Source organism: Lampris incognitus, chromosome 3 (assembly GCF_029633865.1).
Source record: "Lampris incognitus isolate fLamInc1 chromosome 3, fLamInc1.hap2, whole genome shotgun sequence".
NCBI classification, from domain to species: Eukaryota; Metazoa; Chordata; class Actinopteri; order Lampriformes; family Lampridae; genus Lampris; species Lampris incognitus.
In genome coordinates this window covers 7,045,518-7,060,704 of record NC_079213.1, presented here as the reverse complement: position 1 = coordinate 7,060,704, position 15,187 = coordinate 7,045,518, and the positions used below count along the sequence as shown (strand labels likewise).

General features: G+C 51.0%; 1 protein-coding gene across 1 annotated transcript; it reads right to left on the bottom strand.

Moving 5' to 3' along the window:
* Positions 1 to 250: 250 nt before the first annotated feature.
* LOC130109100 (DNA-directed RNA polymerase II subunit RPB1-like) lies at positions 251 to 6,238 on the bottom strand. The gene is made up of 6 exons (XM_056275843.1): positions 6,162 to 6,238; positions 2,633 to 2,820; positions 2,339 to 2,534; positions 1,649 to 1,751; positions 808 to 995; positions 251 to 554 (listed from the first exon to the last, which is right to left on the bottom strand). Exons 1-6 carry the CDS (start codon positions 6,236 to 6,238, stop codon positions 251 to 253), a joined length of 1,056 nt encoding a protein of 351 aa, XP_056131818.1.
* Positions 6,239 to 15,187: the final 8,949 nt, after the last annotated feature.

The window sequence follows — 15,187 nt, the reverse complement described above, 5'->3', positions numbered from 1 at the left end:
ATTCTTTCAGTTCAGAAAATGAATTTCCCCATTTATCCCTGACTGGAGCAGCTTTTGAGGTTTAGAGGGGTACTGTTGCGGTTTAGAGGGGTGCTGTTGGGGTTTAGAGGGGTACTGTTGCGGTTTAGAGGGGTGCTGTTGCGGTTTAGAGGGGTGCTGTTGGGGTTTAGAGGGTTACTGTTGGGGTTTAGAGGGGTACTGTTGGGGTTTAGAGGGGTACTGTTGCGGTTTAGAGGGGTACTGTTGGGGTTTAGAGGGTACTGTTGCGCTTTAGAGGGGTACTGTTGCGGTTTAGAGGGGTACTGTTGCGGTTTAGAGGGGTACTGTTGTGGTTAAGAGGGGTACTGTTGCGCTTTAGAGGGGTGCTGTTGCAGTTTAGATGGGTGCTGTTGCGGTTTAGATGAGTACTGTTGCGCTTTAGAGTGTTGCTGTTGCGGTTTAGAGGGGTACTGTTGCGGTTTAGAGGGATGCTGTTGCGCTTTAGAGGGGTACTGTTGCGCTTTAGAGGGGTACTGTTGCGCTTTAGCGGGGTACTGTTGCGGTTTAGAGGGGTACTGTTGCGGTTTAGAGGGGTGCTGTTGGGGTTTAGAGGGGTACTGTTGCGCTTTAGAGGGGTACTGTTGCGGTTTAGAGGGGTACTGTTGCGGTTTAGAGGGGTGCTGTTGGGGTTTAGAGGGGTACTGTTGGGGTTTAGAGGGGTACTGTTGGGGTTTAGAGGGGTACTGTTGGGGTTTAGAGGGGTACTGTTGCAGTTTAGAGGGGTACTGTTGCAGTTTAGAGGGGTGCTGTTGCGGTTTAGAGGGGTACTGTTGCGGTTTAGAGGGGTACTCTTGGGGTTTAGAGGGGTGCTGTTGCGCTTTAGAGGGGTACTGTTGCGCTTTAGAGGGGTACTGTTGCGCTTTAGAGGGGTACTGTTGCGCTTTAGATGGGTACTGTTGCGGTTTAGAGGGGTACTGTTGCGGTTTAGATGGGTACTGTTGCGGTTTAGAGGGGTACTGTTGCGGTTTAGAGGGGTGCTGTTGCGGTTTAGAGGGGTGCTGTTGCGGTTTAGAGGGATGCTGTTGCGGTTTAGAGGGGTGCTGTTGTGCTTTAGAGGGGTACTGTTGCGGTTTAGAGGGGTACTGTTGCGGTTTAGAGGGGTGCTGTTGGGGTTTAGATGGGTGCTGTTGCGGTTTAGATGGGTACTGTTGCGGTTTAGAGGGGTGCTGTTGGGGTTTAGAGGGCTACTGTTGCGGTTTAGAGAGGTGCTGTTGTGGTTTAGAGGGGTACTGTTGCGGTTTAGAGGGGTACTGTTGCGCTTTAGAGGGGTGCTGTTGCGGTTTAGAGGGGTACTGTTGCGGTTTAGAGGGGTGCTGTTGCGGTTTAGAGGGGTGCTGTTGCGCTTTAGAGGGGTACTGTTGCGCTTTAGAGGGGTGCTGTTGGGGTTTAGAGGGGTACTGTTGCGCTTTAGAGGGGTGCTGTTGCGCTTTAGAGGGGTACTGTTGCGGTTTAGAGGGGTGCTGTTGGGGTTTAGAGGGGTGCTGTTGGGGTTTAGAGGGGTACTGTTGCGGTTTAGAGGGGTACTGTTGGGGTTTAGAGGGGTACTGTTGCGGTTTAGAGGGGGTACTGTTGCGCTTTAGAGGGGTGCTGTTGGGGTTTAGAGGGGTACTTTGTGGTTTAGAGGGTTACTGTTGCGGTTTAGAGGGGTGCTGTTGCGCTTTAGAGGGGTGCTGTTGCGGTTTAGAGGGGTGCTGTTGGGGTTTAGAGGGGTACTTTGTGGTTTAGAGGGGTACTGTTGCGGTTTAGAGGGGTGCTGTTGCGGTTTAGAGGGGTGCTGTTGGGGTTTAGAGGGGTACTGTTGCGGTTTAGAGGGGTGCTGTTGCGGTCTAGAGGGGTGCTGTTGCGCTTTAGAGGGGTGCTGTTGGGGTTTAGAGGGGTACTGTTGCGGTTTAGAGGGGTACTGTTGGGGTTTAGAGGGGTACTGTTGCGGTTTAGAGGGGTACTGTTGCGGTTTAGAGGGGTACTGTTGGGGTTTAGAGGGGTACTGTTGTGGTTTAGAGGGGTACTGTTGCGCTTTAGAGGGGTGCTGTTGGGGTTTAGAGGGGTGCTGTTGGGGTTTAGAGGGGTACTGTTGCGGTTTAGAGGGGTGCTGTTGCGGTTTAGAGGGGTGCTGTTGCGCTTTAGAGGGGTACTGTTGCGCTTTAGAGGGGTGCTGTTGCGGTTTAGAGGGGTGCTGTTGCGCTTTAGAGGGGTGCTGTTGCGGTTTAGAGGGGTGCTGTTGGGGTTTAGAGGGGTACTGTTGGGGTTTATAGGGTGCTGTTGCGGTTTAGAGGGGTGCTGTTGCGGTTTAGAGGGGTACTGTTGCGGTTTAGAGGGGTACTGTTGCGCTTTAGAGGGGTGCTGTTGCAGTTTAGAGGGGTACTGTTGCGCTTTAGAGGGGTGCTGTTGCGCTTTAGAGGGGTGCTGTTGGGGTTTAGAGGGGTACTGTTGGGGTTTGGAGGGTTGCTGTTGGGGTTTAGAGGGGTACTGTTGCGCTTTAGAGGGGTACTGTTGCACTTTAGAGGGGTACTGTTGCGGTTTAGAGGGGTGTTGTTGTGGTTTAGAGGGGTACTGTTGTGGTTTAGAGGGGTACTGTTGTGGTTCAGAGGGGTACTGTTGCGGTTTAGAGGGGTGCTGTTGGGGTTTAGAGGGGTACTGTTGCACTTTAGAGGGGTACTGTTGCGGTTTAGAGGGATGCTGTTGCGCTTTAAAGGGGTACTGTTGGGGTTTAGAGGGGTACTGTTGCGGTTTAGAGGGGTACTGTTGCGCTTTAGAGGGGTACAGTTGCGCTTTAGAGGGGTACTGTTGGGGTTTAGAGGGGTATTAATATTGAGGTTGTTGTGACGGGGTGATATGCTGCTGCACTGACTACTAGTGTCTGTTACGGACACGGTTTATTATTGGCTGACTGACGGTTTTTTATTTTATTTTTTGTTTGTTTATGTTATGTTTGTTTTCTTAGTTTCTATAAGTTGTTATGGCGTTTAGCAATAAGTCAATTTTCACTTTTTTATGTCTCTATATAGAGGGAATATATACTTTTTTACTCTTTATAAATGCTCTGATGACACGGTTGTATTTTTTTTTCAAAATCCAATAAACAAAAGTAAAAATAAAAAAAAGACTTCAAGACGCGTCTGCTGACTTGTAAAATCCTAAATGGGCTCGCCGCCATCTTACCTGCCTGACCTGCTTAAACCGTACCGTCCATCTCGAGCTCTCCGCTCTCAAAATACAGGGCGGGCTCCTGTGTGGAGCCAAAGTTAAAAAGAAGTCAGCTGGTGGCAGGGCCTCTTCCCGCCAGGCCCCGCTCTTGTGGAATAACCTGACAATCAGAGTCTGCTGAGTCCTTTAAATCCAAACCCCCCCGCCCCCTTTTCTCCCCGGCCAATCAACCCCACTCTCCAAGCCGTCCTGGTCGCCGCTCCACCCCCTCTGCCGATCCGGGGAGGGCTGCAGACTACCACATTCCTCCTCCAGTATACGTGGAGTCGCCAGCCGCTTCTTTTCCCCTGACAGTGAGGAGTTTCGCCAGGGGGACGTAGCGCGTGGGAGGGTCACACCCCCCCCCCTGAACAGGCGCCCCGACCTGCCGACCAGAGGAGGCCCTAGTGCAGTGACCCGGACACTGCTTGGCATCCCCCTTTGAGTCTCCCCTGTGTGCACATGTGGTCTGTCCTCCTCCCAGGTCTCCATGGTGACAGTGGTCGCCACCCGGACACTGCTTGGCATCCCCCTTTGAGTCTCCCCTGTGTGCACATGTGGTCTGTCCTCCTCCCAGGTCTCCATGGTGACGGTGGTCGCCACCCGGACACTGCTTGGCATCCCCCTTTGAGTCTCCCCTGTGTGCACATGTGGTCTGTCCTCCTGTCAGGTCTACATGGTGATGGTGGTCACGTGGCTGGGGGTCCTCAGCTGTTCCGTTGGCATCTGGACACTGCTTGGCATCCTCCTCATCATATCCTTCATATGTCTTATAATTCCATTATAATTGTGTTGTCCTCTTTCAACGTTGCATTGTGTAAATTGTGTACACACAACATCCATTGCACGTTGTCCGTCTTGGGAGATCCCTCCTCTGTTGCTCTCCCTGAGTTTTCCCCCTATTTTTTTCTCCCTGTTCCTTATCTGATAGGGGGGGGGGTCTATGGACAGGATGTTGTGTTGCTATAAAGCCCACTGAGGCAAATTGGATTAAACAAATAAAATTGAGTTGACTTAAGTTAACCGAGCATATTTTCCGCCCGCTGCGGGATTTGATCCGAGGTGTACCGCACCGCCAGGCAAACTGGGCGGCATGTGGTGCAGCGGTTAGCGCGGTCGCCTCACAGCAAGAAGGTCCCAGGTTCGAGCCCTGGGGTAGTCCAGTCTTGGGGGTCGTCCCGGTTAATTCTCTGTGTGCAGTTTGCATGTTCTCCCCGTGTCTGCGTGGGTTTCCCCCAGGGGCTCCGGTTTCCTCCCACAGTCCAAGACATGTAGGGCGGGTGAATCGGCCATACTAAATTGTCCCTAGGTGTGTGTGTGTGTGTGTGTGTGTGTGTGTGTGTGTGTGTGTGTGTGTGTGTGTGTGTGTGTGTGTGTGTCGGCCCTGTGTGACGGCCTGGCGGCCTGTCCAGGGTGTCTCCCCACCTCCCACCTAGTGACTGCTGGGATAGGCTCCAGCGTCCCCCCGCGACCCTGAGAGCAGGATAAGCGGCTGGGATAATGGATGGATGACTTCAAGTTATAAACAGGTGAATGATCAAGGCCTATATATAGTCTGGAGACACAAGAGAGCAGCAGAACCAGTGTTATGGTGTCTCCACAGTGATTAGAAACCCACTTGTTGTGCATATGGTGTCTCTGTTCCAGTCAGCAGCAGACAGTGCAGAGAGACAGGAATATGGGAAGGTGACAGGCAAGAGATTTAAACTCACGGTGTCATGACTACATGACCGTTTGAAACCACTTTTCCCCCCATTTCTCACCTGTTGCATGGCATGTGGAAATGGAGACACCACACACACACACACACACACACACACACACACACACACACACACACACACACGCACACACACTGCTAAAAGTGTCCTTAAAGGGAAACCGTCCCGATTGTCAATGTTATCTCTCCATACAGCTATGTAATGTCCATCCATCCATTATCCAAACCACACATCCTGCTCTCAGGGTCACGGGGGGGGGGGGATGCTGGAGCCTATCCCAGCAGTCACTGGGCGGCAGGCGGGGAGACACCCTGGACAGGCCGCCAGGCCACCACAGGTCAGCTATGTTGCTATTTGTATTGTCTTACGAAGCTGTGTGTAGCGTTGGTACTTGCAATGTCTTATGCAATGCAGCCTATCTGCAAACCAGGAAGTCAAGTTCTCACAGTCACGGATTGGATGCCAATCACGTCACGGGCAGATAATTCTGGCGCCGTTTGCCACACAGCAGTCCGCTTTGCAGCCGCTAATGGTGGCTTATCCCTACGACATATATATATATATATATATATATATATATATATATATATATATATATATATATATATATATGCATGGATAAGAAGACACGCTGGCCGCTGGCTGGACAGTCTGACTCTTTAGCCGAGCGGTTAGCGATGTCTCCTGCGGTGCGGGCGATACGGGTTCGCCTCCCGGCCGCGGCAGTCCCCGTGGTTGCGTCGTCCCCCCGAATTCGCTACAATATGAACACAGACGACGTCCCAAATCTGACACTTGTGTAAACTACTAATAAGACCCGTTAGCCCCCTAACTAACGAGTCTGACCCTTTAGCCGAGCGGTTAGTGATGTCACCTTGTGGTGCAGTACACCCCGTATCGAATCCCGCACCGGACAAGAAAATAACCGGTCACATTGGTGGCAGCGGTGGGATCCGGAAGTGTGCCGATCCTCAGAAGTCTCTTCGGAGCGCGGGAATAACAAAGCGCGAAGGCGCGCTTCCGGGAGAGGGTGACGACTGTAAACTACTAATAAGACGTCTGACCCTTTAGCCGAGCGGTTAGCGACGTCGCCTTGTGGTGCAGTACACCTCGTATTGAATCCCGCACCGGGCAAGAAAATAACCGGTTACACTTGTTTCCCTTTAAAAGAGACCGCGACCCCCCCACGGCCGCCGCCGCTTGGTGGCTGAAGCTGACCTCTGACCTCTTCGTGGAGAGGAGCAAGCGACGGCGGAGTCAGCCAACGTGGGGTTAACGAAGCACCGCGTCGACATGCGGACTGCGGGGCGGCCGTTGTTTGGGGTCAGGTGCAGGCGGGCTGCCGTTATCTGCCTCCGCCGTGACGCTCAGCCACCGGCGCCTTTTCTCTTCTCTTCTTTTCTTTTCTTTTCTTTTTTTTTGTGTCTTGTGGCTCTCATCTTTCCCACGCTGAAATAAGAGCCTTTTCCCCTTTCAGCCACGAAACCGTCGAGCTGGCAAAGGCGGCTGTGCCCTGGACCCCCCCCCCCCACCTCCTCCTTAAGTCTCACCTCCTCCCATGCTCCGCTAAGCTGGTACGCGGCCATGCCAAACAAACCGCGCAAGAGGAGCCCTGGGCGCGGACGTCAGGACAAGCCGGGCAGCACGCTGTCTGGAGCGAGCGCTGTGTAAGCAAAGCGCCGCGGGGCGAGCCAAAGGGGGGGGGGGGACGGCGGCGGCGGCGTGGCAAACCCCCCCCCCCCCAAAAAAACAACTTTCTAAATGGATTCCTCAAACATGGACAGACGCGATCCCCCACAACACAAGAGAAAAGTCCCTAATATTCGAATGTTTGTTTTCATATCCCAACCATGCTGGCGAATAATATTTGTTTTGTATCTGGGGGGGGGGGGGTGGCCCGGGTGGTGGTGGGGGGGCCCAGAGAAAGCCCCAGGATTCACGATGTCCCCGTCTGAAAACGGGGACATCGCCGTGCCGCTTCACTCTCGCGTCCTAGAAAGGTCTAAATTGATCCAACCTCCCCTGTTTCAGCAGGGGCCCGCAGGGTCATGTAGTAACGTATGTCGAGGTGTAAGGCGAGTTTCACTTTGAAATGTGCTCGCTAGGGGGCAGCAATCATTCGAGAACGGCCGTCCACGGTTCCTGAGCGTGCAGCAACAAAAAAAGACCAATTTGACCAGGTGAAGAGGTTGTGTGTGCGTGCGTGCGCGCGCCCGCCCGCCCGCGTGTATGCGTGTTGGGGTGGAGTAGCGCGATCGCCGTCTTTGCAGGAATTTAAATGGGAAATAAATGACCAAGCTGACTCGGTGAAGGCGGGGGCGGGACAGGGGTAGTGCAATCATCATCTTTGCAGGAATTTCACCATGTCATACCAGGAGTATGACATGATGGAATGTTCAACATACAGAACCACACGGGGGGGGGGGGGAATGACGTTTTATTTCGATTTCACCTTTATTTCACCTGGAAAGCCGAACGACAATTAAAAAAGATCCCCTTTACAGGTGTACCCCGGCCTAGCAGGCAGGCAGCACAGAAAACAGAACAGGTACGAGAGAGGGGGGAGGGGGAAAGATTGCTGGGCTGAAGTACATAAAATGGCGAATGTTCCTACATAGAAAAATAACCGAGAGTTTGTGAGAATATCTAGACGAAATCATCGATATGCTAGAGAAAACCCCGGTTGCAAATATAAGTAAAGGGATCTGGAAAGACAAGTATGCAAAAAAAAAAAAAGAAAAAATCAACAGCTAAGATTTTCAATGAATATGAAATCTGCATAACCGGTCTCAGTATACATACAAGGATGTTATGCATTATGGACCTATATTTGAACAAGCGTGACTCTGGCAGTGGGCATGAGCAAACAGACATCTGATATCTGATGACGCCGTGTGTGTGCGTGCGCGTGCGTGCGTGTGTGCGTGTGTGCGCGAGCGCGTGTGTAATGTAGAGCGAGGGTTATTGAGGGGACAGTCCAGTTTCCTGCCTCTCCAGGTAGTCCGCATGACTCCGAGGGGAGACAAACAGAGGCGTTGGGTAACCTTCTCCTTTGGACGGAGATGGTGCAGTTGTTTTGTCAAAAACAGGAGCAACGTTAAGGTCCCCCCGGTGGAGCCAGGACTCGTGCGTTTGTGCATGAAGCCCTTAAAGCGGCGCTACGTCACGTTTTTGCTTGAAGATGAACTCTTTTTGCTTTGACTTATCATTATGAATTAAATGTCGCTCGCGCACTGTGGCGGCTATAGCAGGGGCGATTCTAGGATCAGAGCTTTAGGGGTTCTGAGCACCCAGAGCGCTGGCCGGCCAGGCAAGATAAATTTGGGGGGGGTGGCTCAAACCATTTTCGAAGCATGGGGGGTGCTGTATTTTTGTTGTTAAAATATTACGTTTAAACCATATACTGGATATGGGTTTGACATTTCTTCAGCTTATTAAACGTGGACATACAGCAAAAAATAAAAAAATCTCTTCAATTTTAGGGGTGCTGGGGTTCAATTTAGGGGTGCTGCAGCACCCCCAAAAATGGGCTAGAAACGCCTATGGGCTACAGAATAATGACATCGTCGGGCGTTTTTGATTGGTTCCCCGTGACTGGGTACAGTCTCGCGGGAAAATTAAGGCTCGATTTACGGCACAGAGGAAGCGCGTCAACCGTGGCGCGACCAAAACAGGAAGGGGACAGCGCGCTTTTGTTTTGCGCGGTAGCTAGCGTTAGCTAGCCCCAGTAGCGGAAATGGCGGACAGTGGAGCGGTCGAAGTGACAGCGGGAACTTTACCCAGCAAGAGAAAAAGAACCCCGTTGACGGAGGAGGCAAAGAAGTTGAAGAGGGAGGGCGAAACGGAGGTGCAAACAAGAGGGAACCTGGGACGGACATTCTCTCGATGGAGCGCGCTCCGGTGTTGTGTCAGACTGTGTTTCCCCTTCGAGATCTGATTCCCCCTGACCAGACGGAAGCGTTGGCACGGAAACAGGCTAGCTATTGGTTATGGTTATGTTAAGGTACGCGTCAGGTTAGGGTTAGGTTAGGCGTTGTATCGAACTCTAGCTAGGGGAAACGGATCTCGACGGGGGAAAGGGAGTTCGGTACAACACCCGGGACTTGAGAGGATCCCAAACCGACATTCAGTTGGCATTCTTTCCACTGGATCAGTAAGTAACACAACCGGCTTACTTATTAATAATGTAAACTACTAATAAGACACGTTAGCCCCTAGCTAACGGGTCTGACCCTTTAGCCGAGCGGTTAGCGATGTCGCCTTGTGGTGCAGTACACCCGTATCGAATCCCGCACCGGGCAAGAAAATAACCGGTTACATTGGTGGCAGCGGCTGGATCCGGAAGTGTGCAGATCCTCAGAAGTCTCTTCGGAGCGCGGAATGACAAAGCGCGAGGGCGCGCTTCCGGGGAAGGTGACGACTGTAAACTACTAATAAGACACGTTAGTCCTTAGCTAACGGGTCTGACCCTTTAGCCGAGCGGTTAGCGATGTCGCCCTGTGGTGCAGTACACCCCGTATCGAATCCCGCACCGGGCAAAAAGATAACCGGTTACAATACTACCGGCTGTTTTACTCTGCCTTTATCATAACACTGAGATTGGGGATTCTGGGTCAAATTGGGATTCTTAGGGTTGTTTCTTGCTTTGGACAGCAGCCAGCCTGCTAATAAACAGAAAGCGATCCGGTTGTCTTTGCGACACTTGGAAATTCTGGAGGGGGGGGGGTTGAAAAGTTGTCTACAGCCACTGAAGCCACTTCACCTTACGTTGCCGATGCTAAGATGATTAATTTGTTTTGTGTTTGGAAGGCACCGATGTTTGAGAGCAGGATTCAGGACAGCCGAGCTTCTAGCTGCCATGTTTATGGGCCGATTTCCTGCTTCGAAACATGCTGCCTGGACCCCCCCCAGTCACATGTGTATTAAAGCGCAAAGATTCATACACAAAACAAAACAGGTGCAGAAAGTCTGTCTCTCTTTGAGAACGGCATGTCTCCATCGGTGCTCTTGAAGTACATATGCACCGTTTACGCAACCCACCCGAACAGCTTGTGTCCTAATCTGACCGAATCAGAGGATTCAGACTGACCGAAACACAAGAGGAAGAGACAACAGCACAATCAATCAAAGGTCCATTCCTCTCTGTGATCATTTGACTATATCCCCCCCCCCCCAAATTTTTCAGGCGGTTTCAAAGCCGCATGGAGCCGACGGGGGCTCTTTTTAAGCGCCGTCTTTCTAGAGAGCACTTTCTCATGTCTGCTAATTGCCACGTTGAGACAAAAGGTAAGGCCTGTGCACGAATGATAGATCAAAACCAGGCGAGAGGCCTGTGTTCGGCGCCCCGTGGGTACTGATTCACAGGGGCCGATGTCACATGCCCGTGACTGTTACATAAACGGGTCAGAATCTGGGGAGACCTGACCTGTTTTCACAGCCAGCAGAGCGCCAGCGGATACGAGACAGGGGACGGTTTTGTGTTGCTCTTTGGGGGTGGGGGTCGTTGTTGTTTTTTAGGTGAAGCACCTCTTGAACCTGGCTTCCAACTCACTCACAAAATGACATATAGACAGTCCCATGTTTAGCTGTACCATCTATTTAGATTCGATTGGGTTGGGTGGGGGCTGCGACCTCTCCAAAAACAAGTGAGTGAGTTCATCTAAAAATATGTGCTGTTGTCAGATGCGTTAAAGATTTTGCTGATTAATTGTCATTGGTACGAAAATTGGCAAAATATATTTTTTCCACACTCCCAGCGTTAAAGTTCTCTTAGCCTCTCCCTCGTATTCTATCACTTGGTATTGCCCATGTGGTTTCATCCGAGGTAGGATTTCACAGAAACACCACCGACAGAGATGTAAGTAAGACGTCTTCCATCACCTGTAACCAGTTCAAACAAATCAATCTTTTTTTTAAGTGTTTCTGATTTCTCAGCTCGCTTTTCTGTGTTGTCGGCTAGCTAAAAACGTGATTCAGATATGCTAACCCCCCCCCCTATTCTCTCCAATTGTACCCGGCCAATTACCCCACTCTTCCGAGCCGTCATGGTCGCTGCTCCACCCCGCTCTGCCGATCCAGGGAGGGCTGCAGACTACCACATGCCGCCTCCGATACCTGTGGAGTAGCCAGCCGCTTCTTTTCACCTGACAGTGAGGAGTTTCGCCAGGGGGACGTAGCATGTGGGAGGATCACGCTATTCCCCTCAGTCCCCCCAGTCCCCCCTGAACAGGCGCCCCGACCAACCAGAGGAGGTGATAGTGCAGCGACCAGGACACATAACCACATCTGGCTTCCCACCCGCAGACACGGCCAATTGTGTCTGTAGGGACGTCCGACAAAGCCGGAGGTAACACGGGGATTCGAACCAGCAATCCCTGTGTTTGTAAGCAATGGAATAGACCGCCACGCCACCAAATAAGCTATCTTTAGCCCTGTTTAGCCTCTGCCGGTGTTAAGCGGCCAGTCAGGATAAGATGTAATTAATATGCAACGTCAGCTGCTCGGTCTGATAATTCGCAATCAATACTAGACCTGCTTCCGATTACAAACTCAAGACAATGATCCTGTATTGTTTTGCTCACAACAAAAGTCACACAACAGTTGTGCTTCTCATCTATGACAAAGTGTGTCCTTGTTTACAGAAAGGTCAAATTAATGAGTCACTGTCAGACATCTGTGCTGGGAAATACTGGTTGAAGCTTTCCATATTAAACAGGTCATGGATGAATACAGGTAAAACATTCACTAAAAAAACATAGCAAATGTGATTAAGAAACCCAACGCTGAGGTGTCCTGGTGGTTCAACCAGATGGTGCACAGACCGAATACCTTCTGACCTGACAGCTATGGCTAGTTCTGGGTTATGGGGTTATGACCTAAAAAAAACATCTGTAACATTCCTGGAATGTCAAGAACGCCGTCATATTTCTCATAACTGGTTTTCAATAAAAAGATATTGGAGGAAAAAAAACTAGTTCCAGGCCCTTAGACACGTAATGCCTCATACGTCTTCTCCCATCCATCTTCCTCAACACCTTCTACGTCCCCATCTAAATAATTCAGAGGACAGTGACATCGATGATGTCTCATAGATAAAGTGAAATTGAACCTATTTCTGGATATTGTAGCGAATTCAGCAGGCAGTCGGGACGCGAACAGGGGTCACCCACACCAGGGGTGACAGCATTAACCAGTCAACTAAACAGTCCGACCCATTAGCCAAGGGCTAGCGAGTCTAGTCATCCGTGGTCGTTACACTACCCCCCTCCTTCGCCAAGCGCCAGCATATCAGCTCCCTCGTGCCTCTGGGCGTACGTGCTTCCGATGGCCTCACGGTCTCACCATCCCACTTCCAAAGTAGCGAATTTGGGGGGGGCAGTCGGGAACTGCCGCAGCCGGGACACGAACCCGGGTCCCCCACACCACGGGCGACTGCGCTAACCAGTCGACTAAAGGGTCCGACCCGTTAGCCAAGGGCTAACGAGTCTAGTAATCCGTGGTCATTACAGTATGTTACCCCATCGCCTTCTTTGCCCACTTTGCACCTTCGGCACAAATAAGGATCCAATGTTCTCCCTGACGTCTTCCCGTGAGAGTCGTTCCTCATCCAGATCGAGGCTCTAAGGATTTTGGGTGTCACCCCAAGGTCCATGACATGGTGGACCTTTTTCTCATTGCAGTCATGTAAAGTTGAGAGACTCTTCCTATGACTGTGGTTGAGGACTACGTAAACGAACCTGGCTTGACTTTCATAATTTGGTGACAAGTACTGGCCTGATTCCATTGCTGTCATTCTTTTCTGGGAAAATTCAAGAGGTGCCAGGGGTTAGCGAGACGCTCCTTTCATTTCAGCCAAACCTGGATTAGGTTTGCACCGGCTGGTCAGATTGTGGCGTTAACTCTAATGGTATTATAACTTCAAGAGGGAAACTACGTGAGAAACGAACAGAAGAGGTTCAAAGCCCTCGCCACAGCCGGCTGCTAAGACGACAGCGGTGAAGGTGAGAAGTTGGCAACCGACACTAACAGACCCGTCTCCTGGAATATCACTCACGAAACGCGTCCTGTGCGCCGCCACCGAGCCCAAAAATGGGGATTTTTCGATAATGTTAACAGTCACAAGAGCACTTGGCTGTGGCCAGGGGTGTTTTTCCCACCCACACACACGTACACACCACACACACTTACACACACCACATACCACACACACACACACATACACACACTTGCACACACAAACACTTACACACCACACACACACACATGTTGTCTCATGCTACATACAGGTAAATGCCCGTTTTTTGTTTTTCCTGGCCTCTAACTGGTTCTCACGTGAGGTACACTGTATTTCTATACAAACTATGATAATATATCAAGTTTATTTGAGCGATTCATTGATTTTTCTTTTGTTCATCAATAATGGCTACAAATTGTACCATACCGGCTCGTCAGGACATGTGTATGTATGTGTATGTATGTGTATGTGTGCCCGGCTGCAGACATCCGCTGTGTTTCACCTTGACCGGTAAGGTAAACCGAGAAGATGCGTCGGTTCGGATGTCTTCAGCGTGATCTGCAGTCACGCAGAAATCACCAAACTTATTCTGGACCCGCCCATGCTGTCGGTCCTTGGGTCAGAAGCTGTGTACCTCTGAAAGCGAAAACGGTCCAGTTCAGTGTTGGGAACCAGCGGCGTCGTAGTGGGGGGGGGGCCTACCAGGGCCCAGAAAGGGGGGAGGGGCCTCAGGAAGCCTGGAATTAAAAGTTTGTTTTGGTTTTACACATTTTTATTTCTGTTTGATTAGCGCCACAACTTCCGTTAAAATTGGCTCAGTACATGGGTCGAGGGACTAGTGGAGGCCCTCTGAGGCCCCTCTTACCTGTCTCTGAGGCCCCTCTCACCCCTTACAAAAGGTGCAAAATGGTTTAGTCCGCCCCTCACGAGCGTCTCTCAGTGCAGCTCATCTAGTCCTGTCGCGAGTGACTGCTGATAACAAGCACGAGCACGTTTCTTCCAATCACTGCAAGACAGTTTAGTTAGGGTTAAAATAGATTAATGCACTGCGATTGTAAATAATAGACAGTATGCCAGAACTCGAAAAAGAGATGCGTGAGAGACAAAAGAGGAAAGGGGCCCACAGAGACTGCCTCTGTAGGGCCCAGAATTTTGTGCTACGCCCCTGTTGGGAACCATTCCCTGCGACGGGGGCACCCGCTCACTTATATTTGGACAAGAGACGGCATTAAGAGAACGAGATGCTTTTCAAAATAGGGATCACACTCTGAAATAACAAACACAGCGTCCCAACATTTCTCACAGAATCTCTGTCCCAGGGATGTTAGACAGACACACACACACGCACACACACACATGCTTGCCCTGGCTTAAAGATGAAATAAGAAAAATATAAACTTAATTAACCCCCAAAGTCACATTGCATCTCTGCAAACTTGAAGAGTGCATGAAACAAAACCAAACAAAAAAGGAAGTAGCAACACAACTGAAATACAAGCCTTACACGGAATAGTGTGGGTGCATGTATAGCACATAGTGTAGTGAAACTAACTTGGCATTTCCCCCCCCCTAAACATCCAGAATCTCTCCATCCGTTATCCAAACCGCTCGTGTAACGCCCATTAATGAGTAGACTCGCTAGCCGGTTGGCTAACGGGTCGGACCCCTTTAGTCGACTGGTTAACGTAGTCGCCCGCGGTGCAGGGGACCCAGGTTCGCGTCCCGGCTGCGGCTGTTCCCGGTTGCCCCCCCTGAATTGGCTAGACTTCTCCTGCTCTCAGGGTCGCGCGGATGCCGGAGCTTATCCCAGCACAAAATCCATTGGGCGGCAGGCGGGGAGACACCCTGGACAGTCCCCCAGTCCATCACAGGGCCTTCACACCTAGGGACAATTTAGTACAACCGATTCACCTGACCTACATGTCTTTGGACTGTGGGAGGAAACCCACGCAGACACGGGGAGAACATGCAAACTTCACACAGAGGACGACCCGGGACGACCCTGCGCTACGTTCTGCCCCATCTCTCCAATTCCAGGAAACGAAGGGTTTCCTGTGCGGTGCTGACAACTCACTGTAATGGCTTTCTGAGAAATGAAAGTCACAAAATTCAACTGTATAACATGCAAGATCAGGCGTGCGTCTTAAACATGTACTGGAGGCCAAAACAACCAGTCGTGCCAACGCGGAAGCGGGGAAAGGAAGAAGTAAGCTGTTGCATATCTTTGCCA

Bases quoted from the DNA above. Each gene is read 5' to 3' on its own strand.
- LOC130109100 (XM_056275843.1), bottom strand. From the start codon at position 6,238: ATGTCGACGCGGTGCTTCGTTAACCCCACGTTGGCTGACTCCGCCGTC. The intron at 2,535-2,632 runs GTACCCCTCTGA...ACCCCTCTAAAG, and splicing joins CACCCCTCTAAACCGCAACA to TGCAACAGTACCCCTCTAAA. The intron at 1,752-2,338 runs GTACCCCTCTAA...TAAACCACAAAG, and splicing joins TACCCCTCTAAACCGCAACA to TACCCCTCTAAACCCCAACA.